Raw genomic sequence first — 17,323 nt, 5'->3', positions numbered from 1 at the left:
TATTCAATATACAGTTACAAAGAAATTTTACAAGTTGATAATCAATGACTGGAACTGCCAAGTAAAATACGAGCAGCAGCATTTTTAGTATATTAGAGATGACAAACATAGTCTATCAAAGCACAAAGTATGCCTTATACCATGCCTGAAGTGTGCCTAATATAATGCCCATAGTATGCAAAATTCCACACCTAAAGTATATGTTAAAATGCATCATATGCGTGCACCAGTTAAAACTTTTTCCCAGGGGAGCATGCCCCCGGACCCCCCCCCCTAGAAGTGCCCTTTTCATTGCCAGCACTCTTCCCTTTTTTAATCCTAGCTGGAGCACTGCTTTTACTTTAAAATATTTCGAATTCATTTTTCTTTTGATTTGGCATAAAATAATCCATGCAACATTATTTGAACACAAGTTATTCACACAAGTTTCAAATAGGTACCCGTCTGCAATATTTTGTCCGCCACAGCAGTTGTCACCCAGGCCTTTTTTTCATCAATTTGGGAATGCCACCGACACCGGTGGAATTGGGAAAATGTTCTCGGAAATTATCTTAATTGCAGGGTTTTCCCTCAGAAATTTTGATAGGGGGTCATTATGACCCATTCATGTTTGACTGGGGGTCATTTTCAATTTCAAGGGGTCATTTTTTTACGTTTAAAAAAATGAATAAAATGGTATTGAAATCTATATAAAAAATCCAAAAGAAAGAGTGTGTTTTAAAGTTTATGATAAATTAACTTGCAATGTACTGTAAAAAAACAAAAAGAATACTAGTGCATCAACAAATAAATTTTTTACACTTTTTTGAAATCAGACAGTAACTGCAACTTTTTGAGTGCATCTGCGTGACGGAGGGATCTTTCAACCAGTTTCGTGACGAAATGTTTGCCTAAGTGTAGTGTTGCAAACATTTTCGCAGCCCGATACGAAAGGACTGTTTTGAATCTTTGATACATGGCCAGCATTTCATTTCGAAGTGATGACATATGAAATATATGAATGTTTACATTTTTGGTCGAGGACCTTTCAACACTCACATACATGCCATATCTCCCGCCGGGAGGCTTTTTCTCCCGTATTTTCAGTAGATCTCCCGGTCTCCCGCCAGGACATGAAAACCTCCCGTAAAAAAATAAATTCAGAAAAAAGTCATCTGTCGAAATATTGTATCTCGGACCCAATGTAGACCTTTAGAAAAATCGAGTAGCCCGGAAATACCCTTCAAACATAATTTTCATAGTTGTCTATAATCCCTAGCTTGTTTATCGACAGATACACGTCTGAGCAGGGTTAGATGCTTACTTTTTTTCTAACAATCCTGGCGGGATTCCTCCTTACAAATTCAGCTGTCCCTCCCTGATTTCAGGAATCCCTCCCATTTTCAGTGAACAATCGATAAAATCACTGGCTTTTTAATGGCTGGTTCCGTAACGCCATCGATAAATTTCCACATGACTTTTTGACAGGTAAACAAATAATCGCGAAAATACAGGACAACCGAAAGCGAGGCTACATGGTAAAACCCCGTACCCGGACCGTACCGTACATGTTAGACTGGTACCCGCTGTCTCTTCTGTGATTTCACACTATATATTTTATATGACGCGGAACCAGTCTACGTACATGTATGTATTCGAGAGTAAACATCCGGACTGTGGTAAGAACAGATGTCTACTTCGAAAATCGTTTCAAAGCAAGGTTTTTCTGTCATTTTGGTATTTTTGATAAGTTTTTTAGCTATATTGAACTGAAAACTTAATGTCCCAACGGGACAGCCAGCTTCCAAGTTCAGGAGGCCCTCCGCTAAAATAGGTGTCCTCGGGATCGCGGGACTGCGTTAAGATCGAACCTTGCTGAGGCATTAATTATCTTACCACCTACTGTCACCATCTGCAAACAATTAACCATTTAATCTTACCCGTAGGCAAATTGTAAACATGTGCATGCGAGATTTTAGACTGATTCAATAGCATCAAAGCCACTGATCCGCAATTTTTCAAAACAATATGTAAACCAGTCTTAAAATTACGTCATTTTACCGCCACCTGCCAAAGTGTACTTTCGTTTTCGCTGACCTTAATATTTATCGGGAGACACTCTTTTCCCATATTTATCGAGCCATCAGAGGATGAGACAGGTTAGTGCTAACACCGAGTTTATGTTTCTCAATTTAAATACTTGCAAAAATTCGACAACAACTTAACACAATTGGCGAGTTAATGTCACACTACACAGAATTTCGGACAAACATGAATTCGGATAAGTGAATTTTATGAAATAAATTGCAATTCATATTGCCCGAATAATTGACTGTCATTCCTTTGTGATATTGTCATGTTGCAATAATTAACAGGAGAAGAATTCCTTGGTTAAATACATGTAAAGAATGACTGCCCTTAAAAGACTGTTTTGACATATCTCCGCAATCTTTTGAGGTATTGTATGCTTAAACATGTCAAAAAGATCACTCTCCCCAGAAGCATCAACACATAAAGCAAAAACAAAGTTCCTGGTTCAATCTTTCAAGGAATTCTGAATTTCCTTGGATTAAGTTAAGTGCTATAAGTAAAAATCATGCATTCTGTACACAACTGTTGGCTCCACTCATCAATTCAATGTAAAAACTTGATGATTTTTTCATGAAAACGGTTATTTCGCACGTAAAAAGTGAGCGAATAAAAGTCTCCCTTATTTTTACCTAAATCTCCCTTAAAAAAAGCCCTGCTGAGGCAAAACTCCCTTATTGACTGTCTGAAAATATGGCATGTATGCACTCTATGCAGATGACAAGAAAAACATAATATTTTGTTGATGCACCATTTTGTTGAATGGTTTACCGTATTAAGAGACGTCGATATCGAGCAGATAATTAAACCTAGAACGCTGTCTACCTTTACTACTTCGTACCTACGCGCGAATCGGTACTTACTTACAATATTGGGTACGAAAATTCATGTCGCCGTAATTTCGGCCGGTAGTTGAGAATTTGAACATTTTGAGAACAAATTGAGAACAATGACGCGTTCAGAATTATTTTGAGGGTCATTTTGAAAATCAGTGTGCTAAAACGCACAAAAATGTGCGTCGAGGAAAACCCTGTTAATTGGGACAATTTGCAAATTGCCAAAATCTACATAAAAGTGTTTTTGTGTGAAGTGTTAATGAATTGCATTTCAGTAATTGTTCAACAGTATTATAATTTACCTAAATATAAATACAAATTAGCAAAACTATCTTAAAACAGCAAAACCCTTAAAAGGTATAATCATTTGGGAATTTTAAATTCAACTTTGGGAAAAAAACATACTTTTTGGCATTGGGATTACCTCCTTTTACCGGAGGTAGATTTATAGGGGGAAAAAGCCCTGTCTCCTTATCAGGGTACTCTTCATTTTGAAAACCAATAGGCGGTATAGAATCATTATTTATTGACCTTTTCTGAGAACTTAAACCTTCCAAATTATGTTTTTTATAGACTTTATTGAAAATGGTTATGTTTAGGATTAAATTAAATTCATTAATATGTCCTAATTTGGTGCCAAAATTGGGTCCCAATCCCAATGGCAAATATGTTGTTTTTTTTTCCCAATTTCAAAACTAAAATTCCCAAAGTTAAATTTTTGTCTTTTTTTTTTTTTTCAACCTTTCCAAACAAGACTGAACCCTTAAACATTTGAAACACAAGTTTGCTAACTTAATGCTTAATGATAAATTATGGCAATTTGTTTCTTAAATGTGACATTTTAATAAAAAATATAACTTTTAACAATTCCCAATTTAGGCATTTTACGACACATTTTTCCCAATTGTAAAGGCCCCGGCCCCATTCCCAAATTAGTTGGAAAAAACACTGCAGTTGACTATTATAGCAAGTATTTTTTTTATTTATAACCACTAACTATATCGTCTATATCCCGGCTCTGTGTAGTAAATTTGACTGCCTAACATCAGGCTTGGATCTATTCTCGTATTCCTCAGGCAAGCTATTTGTGTTGAAAACGTTCCGAGTAAGTTGTCTTTAGTTCTTCTGAGCATTGATAGAATATGGGAAAACTTCCCTTTTCTTGCATGCCACATTCAACAAATAATAGTAAAAATAATTTCAAACAAAAGCCTTTCTCTTGGCACTTTTTTCTTACCGTAGCATACTAACAACATTTTAGAACTGCATGTCCCTAAACAGGAAGTATGTTTTGATGTTACAAAGACAAAAGCAATGTATTATAGTTGTGGTTTTTGTTCTATTATCTGCAGTGAAATGTTTTTCTGTAATGTTTTTGGATCAGGAAATATATTAGGAACAAAGAAGAACCATCGTGGTACTTGATTTTTATCCAGTGTGTGACATTAACAGTAGCCCGATAGCCCGTGGCTACGAAAAATTGTCTAAGGCGACAGAAAATCGGCAGACCAAAAAATTCTGAGGAATTAATTTACTGAAAACGATCATTGCAAACAAGGCTGTTGCATTTTGCTAAGTTTCCTCGTCGGCAGATTGTGTTTACATTTACACTGGTTCCGTGTATTTTACACTTTTGTAAAATCTACTTCAGTTGCAAGGGAGTTAACTGGGGTACCCCAGAGATGACAACGACTTTTGCGCGCTGAGAATGTATCAGTTGAAATTTACGAAACGAAACGAAACGAAATATTTCGCTGGGGCACAGCCAGGAAAGGCATTCAAAAGGCCAACAGCATCGACACCAACAGCAGAAAAAAGAGAAAAAAATGAGAAAGAGGTCCGTTTTTTGGGAATAGTTCTTTCTGTCACCATCACCCTATTTATCGAAAACAATAGTACTCGAATGGAAATTATTCAAATTCGGATAAATTTGTTTCTGCAAATTCGTACAGTTTGAATCCATTTTATTTCCTGGTCTGTGTATAGAAAAATCAAATCCAGTATATATTTTTGCCAAGCTATTTCTAGTATACAAAGCTGCTTTTGATCTCGTTTCATGACTCTGTGTCTTTCCTTTCTGCACAGTTTTGTGAACACTGTTTCAAAATAAAATGTGAAAACAACGACAACTTGTTGAATCTGTAGAGATGTACCAAGTACTGATCACGAACAGTGTGCTATAATATTGACTTATATTGATCATATAAATATATAATTATATTCATAACTCATACTGTTCACTTTGGCAAAACCAGTAGTCAGTCTCTGAAGTATGAGATGTTGCTGTACGTTTTCACTTCTGCCATAACATAAAATTACGAAATCAATTCTGAAAAACTTGTACAATATTCCACATAATCTGAAATATATCACCATTCACCAACCTACAGCAGTCTATTAAAAGAAATTAATTAAAACATATTGGAATGAAAGTCTTGTTCTTTCTTGTGCGAAAATCGGTGGGGCTATGAAAACTTCTGTCGGGCTACAAAAAATTAATAGTCTGTAGCCACATTGGCTACGGTGTTAAAAAGTTAATGTCGCACACTGTTTATCTGTTTTTAAGTAGAATCATAATAATTATATGTACTACTATAGAGATGTAGTTCATTATGCGTCATATAGTGCACAAGAGTCCTCTTTACACCCTGGGATGTATGATGGGGGTTTCCAGCACCGCTGAAATCGCCAAAAAAGCCCAGTCTGGTATGCAAGAAATAACCCATCCCTCTCTTACTTTTAAGCTAAATTGTACTAAACTATGTATTTCAGGTGCTGCTTGAATTTAGAATACTAGTGTAAGGAGAAATCATCTACTTCAGCCACCATGGAGTCTTACTTGATGATGTTATACGTGACACTAGAGCAGGAGTCTGCCCTGAAAAACTTCTTTGTGGACCAAGGATGGATGTTTTGTAAACCAGGTAATGGTTGAAGTTTAAGGACCTGGTTATTTTCTTTTTCTTAGAATAAATGAACTTCCTTTTAGTTTGGTTTATAACTGTTCACTGCAGTTTTGACTTCTTTGATACATGTGTTACATGTTTCTGCTCTTTTTGCTCCACAAATGCATAAGTTTTTCTCTCTGTAATACCAGAATTTGAGTTAGGATTTACTTACATCTAGCTTTTGATTTTATTAGCTTACCTGCACATGAAGTGCTCAGGGTAACTAAGCTATTGTGATCACTCACTATGTCTGTTTGGCCACACTTGTCTTTAGATGACATCGCTGAAACAACTGGTCAGAATTGCACCAGACTTGGTAAGAAGCATCCTGGCATGGTCCTTTCTCAAGATTGTTCAGATGTTTAACCTTAGCTCCTTTTAAGGGCCACCAGAGCTAAAAGTAGAAAACCTTCAAATGGTTTCTTTTCATGAACCGCTTTATGGATCTTCATCATACAAGGTCCTCACCAACTTTTTTATGCCCCCGAAAGAAGGCATAGTTTTCAACTGTCCATCCGTTTGTTCGTCACAACGTTAACTTTTTGCATGAAGGCACTTAATTTGCGAACCACTGCACCCAGGACCTTCAAACTTCACATGCTGATAGTACTTATTGAGTACACGACCCCTACTGACTTTGGGGTCACCAGGTCAAAGGTCAAGGCGCTGCGGGGGCATTTGTCACCATTAGTGACAGCTCTTGTTTTCAAATGGGGCTGTGAGAGCTATAAATAGAAAAACCTTTAACAACTCATGAACCACTCGTTGAATCTTCATCAAACTTCATCTCATCCAGCGTTATAAGGTCCTCTCATGATTAGATCCTCTCTGAATTTTGTTCTGTTGGGGGCATTTGGCCCCATTTAAGAGCCACAAGAGCTGAAATTAGAAATTTACACAATTAAACAACTTCTCATGAACCGCTTGATGTATCTCCATTAAAATTATTCTATAGCATCATAAGATCTTCTCCAAATTCCTTTTAAGTGTGATAGATTGGCATTGAGGAATCTTGTTTATATTTGGCATGAATGTTTAACTCAGTGAGACAGTCATGTGCAAACCCATGGTTCCTATCTCAAAGGTCAAGGTCACAGATATTGTACACCGCTATGGTGATGACATCGTGCCCTGTAGTAAGTACCGCTAATTGCTTACCTTTAGAAATTTTATTTGTCCCCAGTTGATGTAAATCCGTTAGAAATCGCTTTTTTTTTTCGATAGGTACAAACCGCATGTAATTAAAAATCATCAGAAAGCACTTGAACTAATGACTCGGATTTAAATCAAAGTCGATTTTAGATGTAGTTGAGTAAAGAAAAATGTCGAAAAGTGTTGAAAACAAGTCAAATGAGATGAATATTATTTTCATGTAAAACGGATCATCCTGTTGATAATAAATGCGTTTCGTGTGGAAAAAAATAGTAGAATCTACTCAATATTCAGACAAAGGGTAAAGTTAAGCAAAATATATCTTTTATTAGACTCCCCCTACTCCACATTCTTAATTTTACACCTCGTTTAATTGAAAATATTGTTCATGCTATTACGTGAATCTACTGTCAAAATGCAAGCAATGCCGCCTGTCTTTTTAAAGTATTGCACGCGATCATCCGATAGGAAGCTGGCTACATGTAATATACATGTAGAAAGAACCTTACTTACGGGTGGGCTACATCCATGTAAAACTAAGTAAAACCTACATGTATTAATTATACGCAAACGAAGGCAAATTTATGACAAATATTTTATATTCAAAAAGATGAACAAGCGATGAGAACGATAAGTCAATCTTAATTCGCCAATGTCTGAATTACTTCCGGTGTAAACGAAAGTAGAATTAATGCAGATTGCTGCTAAGGGTACGATAAATTCATAAGATTTTGAGTTGATTTGTTGATCATTGGATGACCGAATATTCGTTCGGAAGGTTGACCGAATATTCGAATACCAAAATTGCTATTCGTTGCCATCCCTAATTATTACATAATAATATTGCAGTTGAAATATCTAAAATTCTCTTAAGTTCTCAAAATGACCTGGTTATTGTGAAGCATAATAAGCATTTTGGTATTTCAGTTGTGTTAGACTGGACTGCATGCACAATATAGTATTGTCAGCTTGGATAAGCTCATTTAGTAGTGTATAGGACTTTTGAATCAGGGTTTGTAGAATTGATGCTTGGATGAGATGTGTGTTCTCTGTGACTGAAGACAATATTTGTGAGGTCATTCTTGACCTCTGATTCATGTAGGGAAGTTGGCAGTTGCTTAAAGAGAATCATAGAGTGCTGGTTAGGTTATGGAGAACATACGGCTGTCCATGGATTAAACTCGATATCAAGGCCCTGTGATCCATAGATCTATTTGGCTAAGAGGGAGGATTGTTGAAAATATGATGCAGAACCTTAAAAATAATCTATATTGTAAAACCTTAATTGGGATTATTTTTTATCTAACAGATTTGTCAGTAACAACAGACAAACTGGGACCAGCTGTTCAAAATCCACCAGTTGTCAGTGAAGAAATAAGTCTTCCTGAGACAGATATTCCTCCTCAGATGAAACAGACAATTCCGGAAATCAAAATAAACATTCCACCATCTAAACCAGCCACAGGGACAAGTACAGTGCGGAGAGGAAAAAGAAAGACAAAGTCACCAAAACAAACTGCAATACGCATTAAACAGGCCAAAGTGGCTAGTGCTTCAGTGCCAGAGCCAAGTGAATCAAATGAAAACTTAGTAACAGAAGCAGTAGAAAGTAATAAAAGTGAAACTCTGGATACAAGTAAAATTAAAGTGCCAATCACAGTACAGGTAGAGGATGGAAATCAGTTTACAATTAAAATTGAACAAGAAAGTGAGGATGTGGGTAATGACAAAGGAGAGGTTGATAACAGTGATGTGGTTGGTAATGATGATTTTGATGATGGTGATGATGATAATGATGAAGAAACTAATGTGGATTATAGTTTTGAAGGGGCTTCTACAAGTGAAGGAGATACTAGTGTAAAGATGGAAAGTCAGTCGCTTGGAAATAATTCCACAAATGTAAACACTGCTGCCAAAGGTGGTTCTTCAGGCAAAGTAAGTGCTAGCTATAAGTAGGCAATATTTTCTAAAGATGCAGCTAGGACGAGGCTCATCTGAATCATGTTGGAGAATGTACACAATTTGCTCAAATTAATTTGAATAATATTCTTTAAAGGGAAAACTCAATAGTCAGCATGACATTGTTATTAAGCGTTTCTGTCCTGGCTGCATCTGTTAAAGCAGCATGCCTCCAAGTCTACAATTTGAGTAACAAACCTTAAGCACAAGACTTTCGAGTTGAGGGATCACACCTTCCCTGGAACAAGGCAGAATGTTCTCTGTTACTGTTTGCCAGGAGTGAAGTACATTTCTAGATTCAAATAAGGCTAGTTTACAAAAATGTCCTAAGGTTATGCTGCAGAACTTGATGCTGTGTGCTTCTGCGAAACATTGAGAGATGTCAGGTGTCATTTAGCTCGACTATTCGAAGAATAAGTAGAACTATGCTACTCAACAGTTTTTCGTACCAGTCCACATTTTGAGAAAAACTTTTGAGATAAACTTTCAAGAAAAAGCTTTGAAACTTTCAACACTTTCACCATCACAATGTCCAGTTTTAGGCAAGAGTACATTTATAACTGTAGTGTATCAAGGATTTTGTCTGAATTATGGTCCGTTTTAACTTAAAAATTTTCATATCAGTTCACATTTTGTGAAAATTGTTTGACATAATTATGACTTTGGAACTTTTATCACTTGTTTATTATAACAGTCTCTATCTGTAGGGAAGAGTACTTAACTCTGTGAACTATTTTGGTTGAATTATGGCCCTTTTTGGACTTGGAAATTGGTTCAGTTTTCGTGCAAGTTCATGTTTTGTCAAAAGTATTTAACATGACTGTGGATTTGAAACTTTGAACATTTGTTTATAATCATGATCTTCATCTGTAGGCATGCGTACATAACTGTGTCAAATATTTTGGCTGAATTATGGCCCTATTTGCACTTGGAAATCAGTTAAATTTTTCGTACCAGTCCATATTTTGTCTTACTTGTTAGTCATACAGCTTTAAAGCTTTGACCACTTGTTTACCATCAAAGTCTACATATGTAGGCAAGACTACATAACTAGGACAAGGACTTTGGCTGAATTATGGCCCTTTTTCGACATAGAAATTAGTTAAAATTTGCATATATCATTCCATATTTTGGGTAAACTTTTTTGATACATGTATGTGGCTTTGAAATTTGAACACTTTCTTACCATTATTCTCACACGCTGCCATATAGTGCAAGACTTATCCAGTTCCATAAACATAGGTGCATTTGTAATTTGATTGTCTATTTTTCTTCTTTTGTCTGAAACTCTCCGTTAATATTTTGACCCCATACTTGCATTTGTACATCAATTCTTCGAATAGTGGACATGCTGTCAACAGAAAGCTCCTGTTGTTTATGTGCATCTGATTCCTGCACTGTATTAAGATCTGTTGCAAAGCCCGTATACAGTTGAACCTACTAAATTTCGGTTATCTTGAAGTAAACTGCTCAATCACTTAGAATTCGAAATATGGAGTTTCCACCATGTTTCAAAGTAAATTTACGCATAAAATAAAACAAACTTTTATTTTTATCAATGAATATAGAAATTCTCTATTAGAATATATCTCTGCTCAAAGTGATAATTTTCACATAACTTTTAAACAACTTTTCACAGACAGCCTGATGGATTTTCATAAAAATTAGTCTGTAGTGTGCCATTGAAAGGTCCTAATTTAAGTTTGTTCAGATATGGGAACTTGAACTATATTAGGGTCCACTAGAGCTAAAATGGAAACACCTTTAAACAACATCGTCTTTTGAATGACTTGATGGATCTTCACCAAACTTGGACTGTAGCATCATTGTAAGGTCTTGTCTCAAATTTGTTCAAATGGGAGCATTAGGCCCCATTAGAGCTAAAAACAGAAAAACCTCAAACAACTTCTTATGAACCGCTTAAAGGATCCATCTTATCAGACTTGCTTTGCAGTATTGTTTTAAGGTCCTCTCTCAAATTTATTAATCCCCCGCCGTGGCGGAGGGATTATAGGAATGGTCTGCGTCCGTCCATCCTTCCATCCGTAACAAAATCGTGTCCGGTCCATATCTCCTAAACCCCTTGAAGGATTTTCATGAAACTTGGGTCAAATAATCACCTCATCAAGATGATGTGCAGAACCCATGAGTCAGCCTTGTCGGTTCAAGGTCAAGGTCACAACTCAAGGTCAAAGGTTTGAGCCTGCCATTTTGTGTCCGCTCTATATCTCCTAAACCCCTTGAAGGAATTTTATAAAACTTGGGTCAAATGATCACCTCATCAAGACGATGTGCAGAACCCATGAGTCAGTTATGCCGGCTCAAGGTCAAGGTCAAAACTTAGGGTCAAAGGTTTGAGCCTTCCATTTTGTGTCCACTCTATATGTCCTAAACCCCTTGAAGGATTTTGATCAAACTTGGGTCAAACGATCACCTCATCAAGGCAATGTGCAGAACTTATGAGTCAGCCATGTCGGCTCAAGGTCAAGGTGACAACTGAAGGTCAAAGGTTTGATCCTTCAATTTCGTGTCCGCTCTATATCTCATAAACCCCTTGAAGGAATTTTATAAAACTTGGGTCAAATGATTACCGCATCAAAGCGATGTGCAGAAATTATGAGTCAACCATGCCAGCTCAAGGTCAAGGTCACAATTAAGGGTTGAAGGTTTGAGCCTTCCATTTCGTGTCCACTCTGTATCTCCTTAACCCCTTGAAGGATTTTCATCAAACTTGGGTCAAATTATCACCTCATCAAGAACTCATGAGCCAGCCATGTCAACTCAAGGTCAAGGTCACAACTGAATGTTAAAGGTTTCAGCTCTGTATCTCCTAAACCCCTTCAAGGGTTTTCATGAAACTTTGGTCAAATGATCACCTCATCAAGACGTTGTGCAGAATTTATGAGTCAGCCATGTCAGTTCAAGGTCAAGGTCACAGCTAAAATCAAAGGTTTACCCTTTCACTATCCATAGCAGTGGCGGGGGATTTAGCTGTCTTTCAGACTGCCTTGTTTAAATGGGGATGCTTAGCCCCTTTTAGCATTTTTAAGGGCCACTAGAGCTAAAAATAGAAATACCTTTAAATGACTTTTTCTTATGAACCACTTGATGGATCATGAGCAAACTTGGTCTGTAGCATCATTCACATTGCAATGTCCTCTCGCATGTTTTTTTTTTTAGTTTTGGCTCTTTGCCTAATTTATGCTGTTGTATGCTAAATACAGATATTACCATTCATGATTCAGGGTTTCATATAGATATATTCAAGATCAAATAGTCGTCAAGGTCAGGTGAGCGACTTAGGACCACTTTGGCTGTCTTGTTACTTGCGCTACAAACCCATGAAAAAATGTATAAATAAAGTTATCTCACTCTTTGGTGAGATATATTCCATACAGTGTAATAATTCAATCACTTCAAACAAATATCATCTCTTGATATATTGTAATACATATATATTATATATACAAAAATGTACATGATATAAGACTGTGGTCTGTTTGATTTCAAATTACTTGCATAATTATGCATTTTGGATTGCATATTTTACAAAATGGGTTGCATATTTGCTCAAGTACAAAACAGTTACTTATCTATTGCTCTTACACAATCAGGCTCAGAAAGGTTTACACCGGCACCAAACTAGAAAGAAAATGCATCTGTTCATGTTGTACCCTACCTGTAGATATATAATATGAGCCATGCCATGAGAAAACCAACATAGTGGGTTTGCGACCAGCATGGATCCAGACCAGCCTGCGCATCCGTGCAGTCTGGTCAGGCTTCATGCTGTTCGCTAACAGTTTCTCCAATTCAAATAGGCTTTAAAAGGGAACAGCATGGATCCTGACCAGACTGCGCGGATGCGCAGGCTGGTCTGGATCCATGCTGGTCGCAAAGCCACTATGTTGGTTTTCCCATGGCGCGGCTCATATAAGAACCATGGTCATGAATGGGGAAATGCACTAACCCATTTCAAGCGTACATTTCTCACCTAAAACGTGCAAATCGATGAATCGGTACCAAACGTATTGAACAAGCGGTAATTATCTTCCATCGTGCACCAGTCACATTTTCTCAATATTTCATATTGCAGAGATCCACATATTTTATGCTTTTGTCAGTGTTACAGAAAAAACTTGCGTGAACTTTCCTAATGAACATCTGGTCTAGAGTTCACAGCAGTGTGCACATATTTGGCGAAATGTAAACAAACAAAAACAGAATACAAAATATTCACAGTCATACAATAAAACTCAAAATGATGAATGATTTTGAATTTGAAGTCATACATTGGTATACAGATTCTGTTTTGTTTATTTTATTCACATTGTCCGTTTATGCTACATAGTAACATATACCAGGCCTTTTTCTCATCATTTTGGGAATGCCACCAACACCGGTACAATTGGGAAAATACCTCTGTAATTTGTATTAATTGGGAATAATGGAAACTTAACAAAATATACTTGATTTCTTTTTGAATAACATTTTAAAATGTGTGATGGTATACTGGTAACTGTTTACTAAATTTAATGAGTAACAGTTTACAAAATAAAAAAAACTGTTGTTGAAAAGCAAAAAAAAAAACTTAGGCAGTAACACTGGTTTGGGAATTCTAAGTCCAGATTTGGGAAAAATCATACTTTTTTGCATTGGGATTGCCTCCTTTTATGGGTGGTAGCTTTATAGGGGGAAAAAGCCCTGTATACAAATTTAAGTGAACATGTGTAATTAAATGATGACTGACCTACATTTTCACATCAACCAATCAGAATAGTTTTGTAATCTAGACCGGAACTTCACTAGGGATGTTCATCAAAGTTTTTTCTGTAACGTTGGTGAAACTATAAACTACGCATTGTTTCTCTAACAGGGCTTTTTCCATCTGTCTTACGGGGCCGATATTCGGCCCCATTCCCAATGCCAAATATGCTCCATTTTTCCCAATATGGAGCAAAATATTCCCAATCCAAAGAAAAAAATCCCAACTGAAATCAGTTATTTTTTGTTATTCAAAGATAATTCTTACATAGTAAGTTTTGTTTGCCAAGGAAATCAAACAAAATGTTAGAAAAAACCAACTCGTTTCTACTTTTAGTAACATGATCGTCTGCAACCTTGACAAAAATTAAATGCAAGATTTTGCTAAAAAATTGTATGATTTGTATGCAAAAACCTCTCAAAATGCATAAACTCATCGATATTTATTGAATTACCTGTAAGTACCCAAAACATGTTGACAAATAGTTCATTAAATATTTAAAATCAATTGTCGCATATTTTCGAGACCCATTTTTTTCACTGGAACATACACGCACTTTGCCGCTCTAATTTTTGGAAAATTCAGTTATAATTATGGTGAAAACAAACTGTAAACAAAAAGTTTAAACATGACAAAATGAAGTGTTTCTGTATTTTAATTTTGCAATACATTGTATATTATCAGCAACTTGGAAAACAATCCTGAAAAAATAGATTCTCAAAATTTCACAAGGGGATACTTTAAATTTGTAATTCATCTGAATGTCTACAAGTAAAACTTAAAACAGAATTTTTAAACTACTGTAATTAAATGTTAAAAACTTGTGATTTGTTGATACATTTTCCCAATTTCGACAATTTATTGCGTTAAAAATTTCCAATTTCACCAGCGGCCTTCCTTTAGGGGAAAAAAACTGCTCAGTTTTGCAGTTTGTTTTTTTTTACAGTGAAGTAGCAGTTTTTCTGAAAAACTGCCTTCTTAGCCAGTTTTTAAAACTATAACCAGCATGAAATGACCAGTAAAAAGCAGGGTTTTTTTTAGAAACTGCAAAAAACTGGAGGATGGAAAAACTGGTGGTGGCTAGTCTTCTGCAGTTATTTCGAAGTTTTTAGAAATGTTTTTACAAAAAGCAGTTTTACAGGAAGTTAAATGCAGTTATTTTCTAAGAGCAGTATTTTCAACCATCTTTTATGAACAGTTTTCTCAGCAGTATTTGAAAAACTGCTAAATACTGCCTACTGATACAAAATATGTATTTATAACAGTATACCAATACAAATTCTGTAGAAAGAATTTGTGCCCATTTGTTTCTCAGTGAATAAAGTCTGTGACTGTAGTTGTGTAGTTGCAAAGATGTAACAAGAAAAAGAAGCTTGTCATAAAACTTTAACCAGCATTGCAAACATCTGGATGTGTAAAATAGCTCTACTTATTCTTTGAATTGAAGAAAATAATACCGGTATGTCATCAGGGTTCCCACGCTATCTGGGAAAACAGGAAAAGTCCGTGAATTTCAAAAATTTGACACCAGGCCATGGAAATGCCGGGAATTTGCGAGAGTACGGTAAAGGTACAGGAAAATACCAGGAATTACCCCATTTTGCTAGGGGAAGTAATTCATGATTCAAAATGGCGGACATGGATGTCATTTCAATTTCCTTGTTCGAAAATGCCGATATTTTTGTGGTTGATCAACCTTTATAGGTAGGTATGCTTAAATATTTATTCAGTAATTTTAGGCTTTCGGTCATTTTTATGTCGATTTTTAAGAAGCCCTGAGAAATTCTGGTTGTTTTTTGAGAATAATTGTGAAAATTGTGATTAGTGACATGCTTAAATTCAGTGATCAAATGTTCACTTGACTGAAAATAAATTAATTGCTAGAAGAGTTACCAATGATTATATAAATCATGTAGGTGGCATCAGAGGTGTTGTTATTATGAAAGAGTTGATTCAGTCTTCACAACATGCTACACAGATATATCATAGTTCCATTGAGAAACAAAAGCGTCAGGACAGTAAGAAAACAAAATCTGAAAAAAAGAGAAAATTTGCAGAGATGAAGTTGAGGTATTGAAAAAAGAAGTTCAGCTAGAAAAGGACATTAAATCTCTGAATGTAGCAGCAGATAAAGATATTTTGTTTTATTTGGGTTTAACGCCGTTTTTCAACAGTATTTCAGTCATATAACGGCGGGCAGTTAACCTAACCAGTGTTCCTGGATTCTGTACCAGTACAAACCTGTTCTCCGCAAGTAACTGCAAACTTCCCCACATGAATCAGAGGTGGAGGACTAATGATTTCAGACACAATGTCGTTTATCAAATAGTCACGGAGAACATACGCCCCGCCCGAGGATCAAACTCGCGATCCGTACACCAACACTCTACCTACTGAGCAAGCGGGCGGATGGCAGATAAAGATATGGGAAATGCAGAGAAGAAACAAGATCTTTCATTAGTTATGTTAGTTATCTTTCATTAGTTATATTAGTTTTTGTCAAGCCCGCTTGCGGAAGCGAAGACATAGTTGTCCAAATGGCTGTTCGGTGTATGTGCGTCCGTCCGTCTGGATTTGTTTGTCCGGACCATAACTTTGACATGCATGGAGCAATCCCGTTTATATTTGGCATGAATGTTAACCTCAGTGAGACGGAGTGTCATGCGCAAACCGCAGGTTCCTATCTCAAAGGTCAAGGTCACACTTGGAGGTCAAAGGTTAAATTCAATAATGACATTGTCCGGAGCATTTCTTCTTCATGCATGGAGGGATTTTGATTAACTTGGCACAAATGTTCACAACCATGTGACGGAGTGTCATGCCCAAGAACCAGGACCCTTGGTCTAAGGTCAAGGTCACGCTTAGAGGTCAAAGGTCAGATACAAGAATGACTGTCCGGAGCATTTCTTTTTCATGCATGGAGGGATTTTGATGTAACTTGGCACAATTGTTCACCATCATGAGACGGAATGTCATGTGCAAGAACCTAGAATTACTTCCCTTTGTTGTTACTATAAATAGCTTATATTGTAAATTTTTAGCTCACATGTCACAAAGTGACAAGATGAGCTTTTGTGATCGTGCGGCGTCCGTCATCCATCCGTCCGTGCGTCCGTAAACTTTTGCTTGTGACCACTCTAGAGGTCACATTTTTTATGGGATCTTTATGAAAGTTGGTCAGAATGTTCATCTTGGTGATATCTAGGTCAAGTTGGAAACTGGGTTACGTGCAGTCCAAAACTAGGTCAGTAGGTCTAAAAATAGAAAAACCTTGAGGCCATACTTTTCAATGGATCTTCATGAAACTACAGAAAGTTAGTCAGAATGTTCATCTTGATGATATCTAGGTCAAGTTCAAAACTGGGTCAACTGCAATCAAAAAGTATGTCAGTAGGTCTAAAAATAGAAAAATTTTGTGACCTCTCTAGAGGCCATACTTTTGAATGGATCTTCATGAAAATTGGTCAGAATGTTCACCTTGATGATATCTAGGTCAAGTTAGAAACTGGGTCACGTGCCGTCAATTACTAGGTCAGTAGGTCAAATAATAAAAAAAAAAAAATTGTGACCTCTCTGGAGGCCATATTTTTCACAGG

The 17,323-nt window shown here is 36.5% G+C and overlaps 1 protein-coding gene across 15 annotated transcripts in view; it reads left to right on the top strand.

Moving 5' to 3' along the window:
- LOC123547372 (zinc finger protein 287-like) overlaps positions 1 to 17,323 on the top strand; it is a 144,619-nt gene that overhangs the window by 18,888 nt on the left and 108,408 nt on the right. For 14 of the 15 annotated variants that reach the window (XR_006685633.2, XM_053551649.1, XM_053551648.1 and 11 more), the window contains exons 2-3: positions 5,676 to 5,827; positions 8,313 to 8,938. Coding sequence is in view for 14 of the 15 variants with exons in the window: in XM_053551649.1 (XP_053407624.1) it covers positions 5,731 to 5,827; positions 8,313 to 8,938 (723 nt within the window). In the remaining variant the exon portion in view is untranslated. Of the gene's footprint in view, positions 1 to 4,554; positions 4,741 to 5,675; positions 5,828 to 8,312; positions 8,939 to 17,323 lie in introns of all 15 variants that reach the window. The other variant, XM_053551642.1, reaches the window with a different exon arrangement.

The sequence above is a fragment of the Mercenaria mercenaria genome, chromosome 9 (assembly GCF_021730395.1).
Source record: "Mercenaria mercenaria strain notata chromosome 9, MADL_Memer_1, whole genome shotgun sequence".
Taxonomy (NCBI): Eukaryota; Metazoa; Mollusca; class Bivalvia; order Venerida; family Veneridae; genus Mercenaria; species Mercenaria mercenaria.
This window is presented reverse-complemented; position numbering and strand designations above follow the sequence as displayed.